This window comes from Psammomys obesus, unplaced genomic scaffold (assembly GCF_907164565.1).
Source record: "Psammomys obesus unplaced genomic scaffold, mPsaObe1.curated_primary_1811, whole genome shotgun sequence".
Classification (NCBI taxonomy): domain Eukaryota; kingdom Metazoa; phylum Chordata; class Mammalia; order Rodentia; family Muridae; genus Psammomys; species Psammomys obesus.
In genome coordinates, this window is record NW_026585626.1 from 3,970,643 (window position 1) to 3,986,966 (window position 16,324).

Consider the following 16,324-nt stretch of genomic DNA (forward strand, 5'->3'; position numbering starts at 1 on the left):
GCGTCCTTAATAGTGAGATACTTGAGTCAATCTTCTGTTTCAACAGGATTTATTCATATTAAGTAATGATTTTGAATAGCCCAGATTGAAAATCTTGATTAAAGTAGGCAGGGATCAAGGACACTGGGACTCTTTCCTCATCTCTCAGATTGTTCCCTTGTACCCCTCCCTCTCTGCCTTCCCTCACAGTGGTTGAGGTAAGATACTCAGTAAGTGTATGCTTTAGGCCTTACCTAAACTTTCTTTAACCATCTTACAAAATTGGCACATGTACTAGGACATTGTGTTAGGTGGTTATGCTGAGCACTGTAAGAATCTAACCCTGGAGGGACGGGATGATAACCTGGAACGGTTGTCCACTCCTCACCTGTAATTAGTCTGCTGGAGCAGGTTCACAGTAAGTTCTCTAGCCTGTCCTAAGGAACTGTGTGAAGGAGGAGGAGGCAGGGAAGATGAGAGTCACTTTCCGGAAGAGAAAGACTGGTTATAGTGTGAAAAAGTAGTGCATGCTATAGAAGATGACCTTGATTTGTCTTTTAAACTTGGTCAGGTATTGAAATTTTAAAACAGAATAGTCATGAAGAATGTCACAGAACTTTAAGACTCACTCTCACTGCTGTAGGACAGAACAAGGATGTTTCAATATGTTCTTTGTGACAGTTCTGCCTCCAGTGCTGAAATATCCCTTAACTACTTGATGTGGCCGCACCATGTAATCCCTTCTTGGAACAATAGCCTTAATGTGGGTCTTTCTTGCCTCTCAGTTACCAATAATAAATCTTCTGCTGTGTGAACTGTATGTATAATATGGGAGTATCCTGGGGTATAATGAGATCTAGTTGTAGTTATTTTCTGCTTCCTAAAGGCAGAGATTTCTTTAAATTTTTATTTTATTTAGGCAGAGATTTTAAAGTAGTGCTTAATGCCCACTATTGAAATTATAAAATCACCTATGATTATTACATTGCATACATTGTAACTGAGGTGGCCTACTTTTGGCTACTGTGGGAGTCATTACAACAATTTTACATATTTTAAAAATAAAAACATAAAGTAAATTTCTTTATCCTTTAAGAGAACCCCCTTCCCCCTTTTTAGTTTTAATTATGTTTTTTTTTTTTTTTTTTTTTTTTTAACTGAAGTTAAGGTGAACCCTCTCCTAGGAGCCAGTTAAGATGTGTGAAGGAGGAGGAGTAATGGGAACTCCAATCGCTAGTTTGAAAATTCTGCAGCTACGTTAATATAGGTACACACAGGCAAAGGATTTAAAGGCTAAAAAGACAGTCTCTAAAATCTGCCGTGAAGTGGGGACATGTTGGATATCGTAGAGAGAATCATGTAAGTGGACATTTTACTACAATCCCATGAGAGTTGATGAGGATTGAAGCCCTTTACATATCTGTATCAGCATTCACTGAAAATTCAGTATTAAGAGACTGCATTATGTTTGTTTTGTTTTAAAAGTCGAGCATGATTTTGTCGGCATGGCTCTTTTAAATCCTTCAGGGTATCCTTGTGAAGTTTATTTTTCATGAGACTAAAAACGGTATTCATTTTTGGTAAGTCTAAGAATGTGCTCAAAAGAATCTTAAAGGTTTCAATGTTTGCTGTGTGTTTATAACAAGTTCTATGTGGGAGCAATAGTGTGTAGATATAAAATTAAATTTAAAATTATCTGAAAAGTATAGTTTCATGTATATTCAATGTCCTGAGCAACTGGAGATCTTTTCAGAACAGCTCTGGTGTTCTGAGAATGCTTCTAGTCTAGTTGAATGTCTGCTTCAGTCACAGAAAATTGTTTAGAAACAAGCTTACAGAGATATTTGAAGACAGCTTCAGACGGTAAAGAGAATCTTTTCAGTGGAGCTGCTTAAAATGTTAACTTTCCTCCAGGTTTTCTCCCGTGTCACACACGCTAGACCATAATGTTTCGATAATTCTGTGGTCTGCTATTTTGTAAAATTGCTTCCTTTTGGAAATTTGTTTCAATATTGGGAGCTGCCGAGTCAATAACTTAACAATACTTTGATTAATTCAGCATCTACTTTTATTCTAGTGAGGTTCATGAGGATATTAAGCTTTACTGTTTTTTACCATCCTTGTTTCTGTTACACTGGAAAACATTTTGATTAACATGAGCTCATTTAGTTTTGTCGATTTTTAGCCGTTACCCTGAGAGTGATTACACATGCCAAGTGCAAATATTTACAGCAATTTCATTCTTCAATTTCTAGTGCGACAAAATAGCATCATCATGATCTTTAACATGCTGTAACCTAGGAAAGCTCGCAGCCCATCTAAGACTTGTACCTTTATGCTCAACAGGTTCATAGCAAATATGATTAAAAATATGGTAACACTTACCCCAAAAGAAGTTTTGCTGACATGGTGTCACTGTGCTGAAGAGGCTGTTTGATGCCATAGTCCCTCCTTTTTTTTTCCAGATAGAACTTGTGCCCTCTGTTGTAAATACTGCTTGCAGCCTTAAACTGAAAATACAAACCATACCCAGTCCTTGTTTTAGTTGTACAGTATGCCTGGAGTACATAGACTTTATATTTATTTTTTTCTGTCAAGAAATTATGTAGCTGGTAACATGTGAAAAGCAAGAAACAAAACAAAAAAGAATGAGCAAATATTTGAAGGACCTACTATTACTGCATGGACTGTGGTTAGGGCACTCACTGACTCGGTTGGTCTCGGTGGCTGGTAGTGACCTGCGGAGATTAACCATTTAAAAACCAGAGCCTTCTTGCTGTCCTCCTGGAGAAAGTTTGCACCGCACTTGTGGTTCTGTGGTTGTTTGTGAGGCGAATGAAGCATTCACACAATCCAAAAAAGCAAAAGCTTTAAAACTCCTATTTTTTGCAAGCACTATTACTGGAGAGACAGAATCATGTGGTTTGTGACCTCACAGTACTCAAAGGAAAGTGGGACTGCCTACCACTGTGGCTTTCCCCCCTTGCTCCCTCTCTCCCCCTCTCCCTCTTTCTCAATCTTTTTCCTTCTCCCCTCCCCTCCCTTCTTTCTCTTCTCTCTTCCTCTCCCTTCCCTTCTGTCTCTTTGCTTATGGGTTCTCTCTCTTCCCTCCCAACTCTCTTCCACCCCCCTCTCTCTGACAAAAGGCTTGTGGTAAGGCCTTCCTGGCATCCAGAAGGATATAGCTTTTTAATTTTTGTGACTCATGAGGATTTGGATAGAATACAAATGCTGAAGGAGCCCACACTCCTGTAAGGTTAAGCATTTGGAGAGCAGAACTCTGCAGCTAAGGGTTTTCCTTTCTCCCACCTCCCTACTCCCCCCTTTCCTCCCTGCTTTTTCTTCTCTTTTCTCTACCCCCTCCTCCTTTTCCTTCATTATTATGTCTATGGAAAAGTGAGCAAAATTGGCTCAAGCGAGTCTGTGACGTTCTGAACAACAGTGCTGATTTGCAGTAATTCCCATCTTGGGATTGTATCACATGCAGGGCTGCTTCAGATTTACCAGGGTGGCGCATTCCTTCTGTTTTGCTTGTCTTCCTAAACTTGTGAATCTGTAACTCATTGTAAAGAAGTTTACCTTTCCGAAGATCTGCTTGCAGACTCCTTGCCTGGATTGACAGGAACTAGCTGTCACAAAAGTGTTGGCCTGGGGATTCCTTTACAAATATTAAATCCTAGCTGTGCAGTTGATTTTTTTTTTTTAATTAGGTGGTGGCTCTTACAATAAAGATTAAATGTAATTATTGTTTATATTATTTTTACATTGTCTAATGACTACTTTGAAGACTGTAAGAAACCAATGTCAAGCATTGTGAGATAGTTTGTTGGTTTGTTAGTTTTTATATGATCGGATTTTATCTTTCAAAGAAATGCTTGTAAAATTCTTTAGTCGGCTTGGGCAGTTACTTTAATAGGACTTTGAATTGCATATCTGCATATATAATGAAATATTCAGTAACTTTCATAGCTCAGTATTGCATTTTATGAGCTCATCAGAATAGAGTGGGTTAACAGAAACTGTATTTTTTTTTTTTTGTTTATAATGGAAGCTTTGAAATAAATTACAAAATGCTGTGTGTAGTAAGGAATAATGCACACAGACAGAGTATGTTAGTCTCGATTTGCTAATTCTGATTCAGAAGAAAATTGAAACCATCTTTGGGAAACTATCTCTTCTTTTGCCCTTTTGGACACGTATGTATAGAGCTCATTTTCTTATTAGGATGATTATATATCATAGGCAGTGAATTTCACATTTATGAATAGAGCTTCCTGTTTTCATCAGTTGGGAGCAATGGAGGATTTTTCAACAAACATTATAAAGGCGAGCAGACCAATTTTCTAGGCATTTTTTGCCATTTATCCACGCCACTCTGAATTTGCATGTTAGATTTCTTTCTAGTGTGATGGTAACCAGGAGTGGCATGAAATAGATGACTGAGATGGTGGGTGGGAACACGGAAGTACCAAAAATTATTTGGATTGCACAATGGGTGTAAGAGGGGGCGACTTGGGGATAGAAGTAAGGATTCGTGTATCTCCAAAAGGTAGCGCATTATCTGTCTTTGGTTCATGTTAGTTAAAGTTATCTATGAAATTATGTCCATAAGATTCTTTAAATTTTGTGTTTCTCCATATATTGGAAAGACATGGAAATGATTTTTAACCCCTTATTTTTCAAGTGTCTAGATCCTTTTTTCAGAATAAAGTGTTAATGACAAAACCACAGAAATACATTCTGCTGTTTGAATTTTGAAGCTAGACTCATACTTTACTGTAAAACAGATCTTACATTAAAATTTTCATTTGGAGTCATCATGCAGAGGAGAAAAAGTTACTCTATTATACTCTTTCATAAATAAAGTGTGCCAGTGTGATCTTCATCTCTGTTATTGAAAGTAAGTAAAAGGAGGGTTTTGTCCATATAATGTGTGGAGTTTCTGAACCTAGTTCCATATGTACATGTAATAGCAGCACTTGGCAGTTGAAGATATTTGGGTAGTTGCTCTAGGATGGTAAGCAAATGCTTTTCTTTTAGAGTACCCCGGTCTTTTAAGTCCTATTTTTTCATGAAATATTTTTCCCTTAAAAATTTTTTAAAGGTATATATACTCTGGTCATTTAAATTGACCCAGAATGAATTTGAATAGTTTTTACCAGCATCTCATTTGTTTTCTAGTTACACGGTCTCTTTTTGCAGGTAACCTTACTGCCTGGGTCTGTGAGTTATGGTCTTCACTCTCATCACACAAGAGTTTAGTAGACACTACTGAATGTGGCCTTTCTGGAGTGTGTGAGGCCCATCAAATCCTGGCAGGGAGAAAACACTGAAGTTACACTTGTGGTTTAAATTTGTGCATTCATTGTCCACGTGTCCCCCTCCCAATTCAAATTAGACTCTCTCAGGAGCAACCAGGACATTGCTGTAGAAACTTAAAAACAACACTGGGTGGTAACACCTTTGATACTGACTGCATTTCATTAGAAATGGCTGCTAGTGATGGAGAGAGGAAGCCTGCTTTAGTAAAGCCATGGTAGAGAGAGCTCTTGTTTAGTGACTTTTACCATGCTTGTATTCAGAAATGGAAACCACAGACTCTTTTTCTCTTTTTAAAGACCTTTAAAATTTAATCCTTTTGGGGGATATGCTAGCAGTTGCTGTGGAGTAAGCAACAAGGTCTACCCTATAAATTCTGTATTTTAATGCTACAGCAATGAAATACAACTTTAAATTAGAAATCAGGCTTTAAAAAATCATGAAATTAGTGTCTTGATTTCCCATTACTTTACAATTTAATAATGTTTTCCAAATTGCCAGCATTTGAATATAACAGTAATGTTTTAAATATTATATATTTCTTTGATGTTATCATTTGAATAAATTTTTATTTACTCAACTACATTTTAATGCAGTAGCGTTACTTCACCAATACTGTGCCAATATCTGTGTTTTTTTAAAAAGATTATTTTAGACTTATATTTGTCGCTTTCCTATTCTTTTAATTGAAAACAGTAAGAAAATGACTAACAAACTCTAGATGTCCACTCTGGTTTAAAATATTCTGCTTATGAGACTTGGGCTAAGAACTTCTTAATTTATTTTAGCTTGATATTTGCTAACTTATGTTTTCTTTTGTGGGAGCAGCTTTTCTTTTTTCAGGTTTTATATATAGCTCTTAAGCTTATCTAATATTTATGAGACTTTTATTAAAGCCTTGAAATTGTTCTGGGTTGTTAAAAGATAGTTTTATATTTTATATTGTGATTATGATATGTTAATTTTTACATCTTTATATACAATACAGGAATGCATATCTGGTTGTGATTACAGAATGTTATTTTGAACTTGATTATGAATTTTTAATTAGATAATATTAAAAAAAACAGTACCACAGTTTTCATGTTTACTGATTTCATGTGTGTACTTCTGGCAGCTGTCTATCTAAGTGTGCTGTAATATGCAGATTATATTTGTATGCCCAAAAAGAACCTTCTAAGTTATTGTTCACATCTTATCTCTTCCCTTCTTTCCCTCCCTCCCTTCCTATTGTCCCTCCTCCTTCATTTCTGGCCCTCTCTTCTTCCTTTGCTCCAGCTCTGGGCTTTTTTGTTTCTTTTTTCATGCTTTGACATTTCTATATATTCAGAACTTTCTTAAAATTCTACTAAGGAATACTGACATTAACACTCACTAACCTGATAGGTCTGAAATGCTGCCCTCTTTGTACACTGTTGTGTCTTCACGTACTGTGCCTCGGGTGTCAGAGAGCATTGGCATTTGTTTCTAGGAATGTTTATTTCTTTTAATCTGTCCCTTGAGTCTTTCCTTGATGCTGATTTACTTAAGCATATTGTTTTGCACGACATTAGCACTCTGATTGTGAGGCTCACTTTTTGGGGGTTACTTTCTGAAGTGTGGTGATCTATGCTTCTGTAATGTACCTGTAAAAAGTACTTTATGTTTCTTATTAAAGTAATTCATCTTGGAATGTGTCACTTTTGTAAGTTTTTTTTTTTTTTTTTTAAGTGACAACTTGCACAAAATGTGGGAAACATGCTCATATGACAGCTGAGGATGTGGCCAGACTAAAGCAGGAAACGACTACCCACAATGCAATGTTACATACACTACCACTTAATAAAATTTATATCAAACATGCTTCTGACCAAACCAAAGAAAAATAATATCCTAGCTATGCTAGTTAGTGTATCTAGGGAAAAGCGAAACTAACTTTTGTACTTACCCAGTAAGGGAAAGTGTGGGGGAGCCTAGTACATTGGAACCTTGCTTGTCACTTTGTCCTTGTGGTTTAGGGCTTCAGGTGACATTCTAAAGTGAGAACTTAATTGGTGTCATTTGTCTTTAAAGAAAGCCCCATAGGCTACCACGTTCTTGTTTACTTGAATTGTTTCAGGACTGAAAAGAATTAGAGGGTCTTGTCAACTATAAAGAAAAAAAAAAGGTACAATTTTAGATACTGGTTGGCTTATCTACACTTTTCATAGAGCCATGTACATTTTTTTTTTTCCCGTTTGTTTTATCTTTTGTTGCTAGGCAGGGGTTGAGGATTGAAAAAGGCCCACTGAGGCATACTTCATTTCTGAGCAATTGTTTCTCTCACTCTTGTTGTTCATTGACCCACACCTTCCCCTTCAGTCCATGGACTTGAGGAAGTCAGGGGTAAAGCAAAACTGAGTTGCTACATGATGTGGTTAAAAGGTATTAATGCATCTTATAAAAAAAAAAGATCAGCTTATAATATATTTAGTGTTTCCCTTTATAAGTCTTCAGCTGTTGAGCTCACAGCTGTCAAATTTAAGTAATTGTGATGAATTTAATCCCTTCATAATGTAGATATATTTTAAGGTTTTACAAAGGAGTTTGGCTAACACTTAAGAGAGAGCACATAGAGTTTTTAAATTGGCAAATAACGTAAAGCGATTTTCTTAGACGAATACAAAAAAGGCTGTCAGTATCACTTATGAATGGCCCCTCTGCATATTCCAGGTTGTATGAATTGCCTGTGTTTTATTTTGGAACTGGAGCATGCAGTATTGTCATCTCAGCATTTAGATGTGGATGTTATTGTCTCTATCTCTATTAAGGATGATTGCTTAATTGTTTGGAGTTGTCCCCTCTTTAGAAGATGCTTATCAATAACAGCTGCCGCAGTGTGGCGTTTCTCCATGGACTCATGGTGGTCTTTGGAAGAAAGTTCCTCAAGTTTGACAGGTGAGACAGAGGCTATCCAGTGCCACTGCTTTTGGATGAATCTGACTGTGGTTGGAGAAAGTGCATCTTGCCAAAATATATGGGTGAGACCACACACAGCCTTTAGAATAGTTATTGTAGGGTTATTTTAGTAGTACATGTCTTGACAGTTCTTTTATTTGCATGCCAGTTTCATTGCTGTGTATAGATTTTTCATTGGGTTAAGAAAAGGCTATTGTGGATTGAGGTCTCTGTTAAGCTTTATGTATAATTTATGGTGAGTTCAGGCATAATTAACAATAAAGAAAGAATATTGAAAATGAAGCACTGGAATACGGATCTTTTTGTTTTTACAAATTTGACGGTATTCCCACTGGAAATCTCAGTTTCTCATCCGTTTTAGCAGTTAAAAATCACTGTATTTGAACTTGAAGATAAAAAAATTAAAAATATAAAAATATTTGTATTCTCTTATTATATTAATATTGGTAAAATTACTATTTCTCAAACTAATTTAAAAACTACTATTATTTATAAACAGTGTTCATAAATTTTACATTTTAGTAAAAGCTTGAAAGCATTGAAATAAATTGCTGAAGAAGTCAGCTTTTAAGTATGTAGGCATAATTTGTAGGCTACCAGTCTTTTATGAGATGATTAAAGCTTTGTTCAAAATTAAAAATATAATTAAAAGTATGAGTTTTTTTTTTTAAAAGAAGTATTGGTAGCTTCAAAAACTGACAGTTTTACTGAACAGTAGCGAACTCTATACTTTCACAAAAAAATGTTTCTTTTACTAAAAATGATATATTTTGACATGTGTTCATAATTACTATTTGCAATAACTTTATTAAAACAATTCACAAGACTTTTCACTTGATTAGTGAGTATGCTTAAGAATATATTTGTAATAATTCTAACTTTCTAAGAGAAGGTAGTTTCCTGCTTTTGCAGAGGCACTTGACTCCTCTCCCACTGTGACTGATGTTCTTCCTGGGCAGGATGGCTGAGCTGACGGTGTCTGTGGCTTCTCAGTGAAAAAGTTCATGGAGAGATGAGAACATACTATATACAAACAGATGGTTTAAAACCGAACTGGTGTTAATTTCTCAGAATTTAACCATATCTGTGAACCTATATTGATTGCTATGTCAAAACAAAAAAAAACAAACAAAAAAACCTGCACAAGCTATTTTTAGACAACTTGAGGAAACTTGGATATATAGATTCTGGGTATCAGTGAGTGATACTAAGGAATGTCAAGTTGAATTGTGACAATACTATTGTTTTACATAGAAAAGTTCTTATTCTTAAAAGAAGTTCATGATGAATTACTGTTGCTAGTCAGTAGCATACTTGAACAAATACATACATAAAATATATCAGTATCAGCTGTTGAAGCTATGCAAAGGGATAGACTGACATTTATTTGTTTTTCTACTTAAACAGTGAATTTTGAAACATAAAGCATTTTGTGTTTAAGTGACTTAGGAATTAGTTTTAAAATTGAAATAGTTGGAAAATTCATTTGTGTGGTATATAAAGAATAAATTGGCTGGGTGGTGGTGGCACACATTTTTAATCCCAGAACTTGGGAGGCAAAAGTAGGGGATCTCTGAGCTCACGGCCAGCCTGGTAACAGAGAGAGTTCCAGGACAGACAGGTCTACACAGAGAAACCATGCCTCAAAAAACCAAAACAAAAAAATTAAAAATATAGGAATAGATTGTTCTATACTTACTAATTTAAATATTTCACTTTTTGGTTTTAACTTTTGTCCTTAAATCTTATTCATGGTAAACTCTTTCCTTAAATTTTATTATGGGTAACACACATAGAAGGCAAAAACTTGAAGTTTGTACTGATGCAACCCGTGGCTGAACTCCTGTAGAGGAACACAACAGACCTTTGTTGTTGGTGTGTCATTTTCATTTAAGTTGGGTACTTCTAGAATGTATAAAAATAACTTTAAAAGTTCATTCACTCTGGGTATGATGGTGTGCATTTGTACACCGGGGAGGCCAAGGCAGGGGCATCAGAGAGGTGAAGGCACTGTGTAGGCAGACCTTGTTTCAAACAGTGGAGCCATACAGATGGCTCAGCTGTTAAGAGCACTTGCTGCTTTTGCAGAGGACCTGGGTTTGGTTCTTAGCACCCACATCCAGGCTTACAACTATTTGTAACTCTTAGTTCCAGGGATCCAACACGCTCTTCTGGCCTCTGGATACAAGGCATTCATGAAGTACTAGACATACATGCAGACAAAACATCCGTACATGTAAAATAAAATAAAGTTAGAATGAAACGAAATAGCATATTCACATCAACTAATTACTATTAACTTGTATTATTACTTCTAAATATTTACATTTCTAGGAATGATTCTAGGGAACAGAAGCCTACATCTCTCACTCTTCGGTATTGACTCTAGAAATTTGTGTCATTCTAGTTGATATCCTACCAAGGGCTGACATACCTTTTCTTAGGGGATGTAGACTTACTGTCAGCTCAGCTCTGGTTGCAGTCTCAAAGCTGGCAGCCAGTAAATGAATACATGTTTCGGCATTCCACTAAAACTTTACTTATGAACCAGGCTCTGGCTACTGTACCTGTACTGTCATTCCTAGAGACCTGTGTGGTCCAGTGGTTACCAACTACAGAAGGATGACTTGTCATAGTGATCAAGTTTCTTATTCTTGGACTTTTCCCACCATCTCTTATTAAGAGTTTATTGCCACAGGAAGCATTATGTCTGTGGTGCTTAATAACCACCTGTTGAATTGATCCAGCCAATTACCTTGTAGTACAATTTCTCTTTTATCATATAATTTTTATGTTGTATATATTTATGAAGTACCTTAGAAAACATTAAATATGAAGTTGGAATACAAATAAATCAACTTGACTAGAGACATTGATACATCATTCATTCTAGAAGCATTCTGAAAGTATTGATGTTTTCTTTAGTTGTTCATCATCATTAGTAAATAGATTCAAGATGGAAAATTCTGTGCTCTTTACCCACAGAAGTATTTTTGTATTTTTTCTTTGAGAATTCACTTGGTTTAATGCTCAAGAAAAGAATTTGATTGTAATGTTATCAATAATTATTAGTTATTTTCCCAATATTATTTGTCTGTATGGTGGTGTGTGTGTGTGTGTGTGTGTGTGTGTGTGTGTGTATACTGTGCTTACTGTGTGCCTGTGTGGAGGCTAGAGACTAAAGTTGGACATCTTATTTTTAAGACAGGGTCTCTCATTGAACCCAAACTCACTTCAGCTTGGTTGGCTGGCTGGTGATCCCCCAGGATTGGCTTGTCCTCATCAGTGTGGTTTGATAGGCTTCATTATTTATTTGGTGATGCTTATTACTAAGAAAGAAAAGAAACCATCTCTTGGACTGGCAAGAGGGATCAGTAGGTAAAGGGGCTTGCTGGGATTCCCATTGTTGGAAGGAGAGAACTGACTCTTAGACATTGTTCTCTGACCTGCACATGTATGCCTTGGTACACACATGTGAGTAAATAAATGTAACAATATTTTAACAACAATCAATTATGTAGTTTTATGGCTTAAGAGCCAGGGAACTGTTTTGATGCAATATCAGCTTTGGAGTATTAAATGAGGTATCTATCATATGTGTGTACCATACGTGTGTATAATGAGGATGGCTTTCAGTAACAGCTCATTATTTTATATGAGCGTTATGCATTTTAGTTTATGCTTATTTTAAGCAGTTGTAATCATTAGGCACAATTGCTAAACATGAAATCGTTGAAAAATTACTTTTTTGCTAATATAACTTTGATATGGAAACGAAAGTTGCCCTCTTACCTTTCTTGTTATAAACTGGTTATTGCCTGTTTGCTTTCATACGTAGCAAAACTCAACATTATTTCCCATCTATCCCTAATCCCATTATTTAAAGTTTTAAAGATATATTTTGAGTTTTAAGTGTTTGTGTGTTTGTAAGAGGTGGGTAAGGATAAGAATATGCACATAAGAGTGTAATGCCCATTGAGTTCAGAGAACAGAGTGGAACTAGGTCTCTAGGGTTCTGAGCTGCCCCACATGGGTACTGGGAACTGATCTCAGGTCCTTTCTGCAAGGGCAGTCTGCATTCTTAATGGCTCGACCACTTCTCTGACACACAAATAAGTCATTGATGACACACAAATAAGTCATTGGGAGTAGTGATTAGAACTGCTTGTCTGTTAGGAAACCACAGAGGAATGTCCAGAAACTCCAGCAGCAGCATCCAGGGGTCTTTGCGTGGAAGGTCACATTGCTCAGTCACAGTGCATTTTAAAAAAGTAATCACTGTTCTTTCTCTCAAAACAAAACAAAACAAACAAAAAATGAAAACAGACAAACCCCACAAGACAAAAAGTACCATACCAATACAAAACATGGATTTGGGTGGGTAAGAAGGTGGGAAGGATCTTGGAGGATTTGGGAAAGGGGACAGAATATGATCAAAATATGTCTGAAAAAATTTAAAAAGGCAATAAGTACACTCAAAAGGTATCATGTGGTGCAGCAATCCAGTAAACTAGACTGCAGGAAGAGCATTGTGTTAAGCATAAGTGAGAATGTGCTTAATAAATTATGTAGGGAAGATACTCCCCAACATCAATAGATTAGAAGCAGTTTTGCCATTTAACGTTCCAACATTCACTTAGTAAAGACAAAAAATGTTCTGCCTGGCACAATGCAGATTTATGTTGTTTGTGTTTTGCTCTTTCTGGGTACTGTGTTAAGTCCTCAGGACTCCTGTCCTTTTAGTTATAAATTCATTATTTTAAAACATCAGGAACTCCTAAAGATAGTATATTTCCGACAGTTTATTCATTTTTGAACGAAAGTTTTTTTACTACAGAATTCAACAGTTTAAAAAAAAAGACACACAAAACAAATGAGTGTGTGTAAGTGAGAGAATCCATCTCTGTGGCACTCTGAAAAAGCCAGACCAACAGAGGTGGCTCAAAAGATTAGCAAGTAAACTAAATGGTTGTGTCCAGTTACAAAAAAATAAGTGAGTACAAGCAGAAGAGGGGGGAGTTGTTGGCGCTGGAGGATTGAGTTGGTGGTACAGAGGCCACACACTGAAGCTGCTCTGCATAGTACAGCAGTGTTGGGCACATGACATTATTTATTGGCAAAGTCTACAGAACTGCATAGCACAATGGCTTTTCTCTAAAAGAGTTCTAATTAACAGTACTGTGTCTACATTGGTTTATCAGTTATCACACCTTCAGGCACCAGTGCAAGCTGCTGCTAAATGGTGCTGAGAAGGAACTGATGGGAACTCTGTACCTTCTGTCCAGTCTTCCTCTAAACTGAAAATCCTACTAAGAAACTCCACTACTCTGTTGAAAACACGTTTTAGAATCTACCTGTCTCAGCCTTCCTAGTAGCTGGAGTTGCTGCCAGAGCCACATGTCAGACTTCCTCTGTTGATTGGTCTGAAAGGCAAAGTATCTGGTTTCTCACAGTTTCATATACTGGTGCGCTCTCTCCCCTTCCCCTCTTTTCCCTTTCCTCCCCTCCCCACCTCTCTCCCCCTTTCCCTTGCCTTTTTTTCCCTCTCTCCTCACCCTCCCTTAGTTTGTTGAAAAGATGTTCCTGGAGGTTTTGAATGTGCAGCCTTGCATATCTGGAGGAAGTTGCACTTGGTTGGTGTGTATAGTTTTGTAGACATTATTGACGTTGATTCGCTGATACTATATTGGTGATATTTACATCTGTGTTCTTGGAAGATACAGTTCTGTAGTTTTCATTATTTGAATTTCTTTGGTTTTGGGTAGTGTTGGCTTTATAGCATGTTTTAGAAAGTATTTTCTCTGCCTGTATTATCTGGAAGAGGTTTGTAGTGAATTGATATCATTTCTTCCTGAAATACTGGCTAGTACTTCTTTGTGAAAACAGGTGGATGTAGTGTTTATAATACTGCATAGTGTACAGTAGTGTCCTGGGCCTTTACATTCACTGAGCATTCATCAACTCCAGAGCTGATTGACATTAAGTGTCTGTCCACAGATAGATTTCATTGTCAGCTGGACACAATGAAGCATCATCTGTGAAGAAAGAGCCTCAGTTGAGGGATTGCTCAGATCAAACTGACCTAGGGGCATGTCCGTGGGGGAATTATATTGGTTGATGATGGATATAGGAGAGACCGGCACATTTTGGACAAGCACCACCAGCCCTAGGCAGGTTAGCCTGGGTCTCATTAGAAGGCTAGATGAAGATCTTTTCTAGTCCCACCATTTGCCTGCAAATTTCATGATTTCCTTGTTTTTTAATTGCTGAGTAGTATTCCATTGTGTAAATGTACCACAATTTCTGTATCCATTCCTCCGTTGAGGGACATCTGGGTTGTGTCCAGCTTCTGGCTATTACAAATAAAGTTGCTACAAACATAGTTGAGCAAATGTCCTCGTTGTATAGTTGAGCATATTTTGGATATATGCCTAGGAGTAATATAGCTGGATCTTGAGGTAGCACTATTCCTAATTGTCTGAGAAAGCGCCAGATTGATTTTCAAATGTACAAGTTTACATTCCCACCAGCAATGGAGTAGGGTTTCCCTTTCTCCACAACCTCTCCAGCATGTGTTGTCACTTGAGTTTTTGATCTTAGCCATTCTGATGGGTGTAAGGTGAAATCTCAGGATCATTTTGATTTGCATTTCCTTAATGACTAAGGACATTGAAAATTTCTTTAAGTGTTTTTTCTGTCATTTGATATTCTTCTAGTGAGGATTCTCTGTTTAGTTCTGTACCCCATTTTTTAATTTGGATTATTTAATTTGTTGCTGTTTAACTTCTTGAGTTCTTACATTTACACAAATGGAGGAAACTAAAAAAGATCATCCTGAGTGAGGTAACCCAGAAGCAGAAAGACACACATGGTGTACACTCACTTATAAGTGGATATTAGACATATAATATAGGATAAACATACTAAAATCTGTACACCTAAACAAACTAAGCAAGAAGGAAGACCCTGGGTAAGATACTCAACCCTCAATCAGAAAGGCAAATGGGCTAGATCAGAAGAGGGAGCAAACAGGGAACAGGACAGGAGCTTACCACAGAGGGCCTCTGAAAGACTTTAACCAGCAAAGGTATTGAAGCAGATGCTGAGACTTATAGCCAAACTTTGGGCAGAGTGCAGGGAATCTTATGAAAGAAGGGGGTGATAAAAAGACTTGAAGGGAACGAGAGCTCCACAAGGAGAGCAACAGAACCAAAAAATCTGGGCACAAGGGTCTTTTCTGAGATGGATATTCCAATGAAGGACCATGCATGGAGATAGCCTAGAACCCCTGCACAGATGCAGCTCATTGTCCAAGTGGCTTCCCTAGTAATGGGAACAGGGACTGTCTCTGACATGAACTCAGGGTCTGGCTCTTTGATCACCTCCCTCTGAGAGGGGAGCAGCCTTACCAGGCCACAGAGGAGAACAATGCAGCCAGTCCTGATGAGACCTGATAGGCTAGGGTCAGAGGGAAGGGGCGGAGGTCCTCCCTTATAGGTGGACTGGCGAAGAGGCATAGGAGGAGATGAGGGAGGGACAGAGGGCACAATTGGGAGGTGATGAGGGTGGGGGGCTACAGATGAGATACAAAGTGAATAAATTTTAATAAATAAAAAATTAAAAGAAAAAGACTAGCTGAGGAAGAGAGAGCAAGCTAGTTTCTTGTTTTGAGCTCTTGCTCTGGCTTCCTTAAATGATAGACTATAACCTGTAAACCTAAATAAACTCCTTTCTCCCCGAGCTGGTTAATGTTTTATCATCACAACAGGGAAGAAAACGAGGGCAGTGTTTTTAATGCATCTATAGAAAGGTGATGTAAGTTTTTCGCAATATTTCCCTTTTAGCTGCTTACATATACGAATGTTTAACACTGTGCTAAAATCCCATACTGTGTGTCACGGAGTGTAATGCTATACATGTTTGTAGCCAAAGATGAATAACAGACTAAACCATATAACCTTGGTGTATTGTAGGATGTGCCCTCTGCATTTGATAACTACTCTTTAAGATGTTCATACAGTGATGGAAATCCTCAAAAACCACATTTAAAAAAGTGTGTCCTTATCTTTAAGCCATGCACAAGTATAGC

At 37.2% G+C, this 16,324-nt stretch overlaps 2 protein-coding genes across 5 annotated transcripts in view; one reads left to right on the plus strand and one right to left on the minus strand.

The window, feature by feature from the left end:
* Window positions 1-2,823, minus strand: part of LOC129680741 (runt-related transcription factor 2-like) — a 35,064-nt gene extending 32,241 nt beyond the window's left edge. The window contains 3 exon segments of the mRNA XM_055612485.1: window positions 2,365-2,437; window positions 2,439-2,489; window positions 2,686-2,823. Of these exon segments, the coding sequence (XP_055468460.1) occupies window positions 2,365-2,437; window positions 2,439-2,489; window positions 2,686-2,823 (262 nt within the window).
* Window positions 1-16,324, plus strand: part of Supt3h (SPT3 homolog, SAGA and STAGA complex component) — a 344,588-nt gene that overhangs the window by 35,696 nt on the left and 292,568 nt on the right. The gene's annotated exons all lie outside the window — the stretch shown is intronic.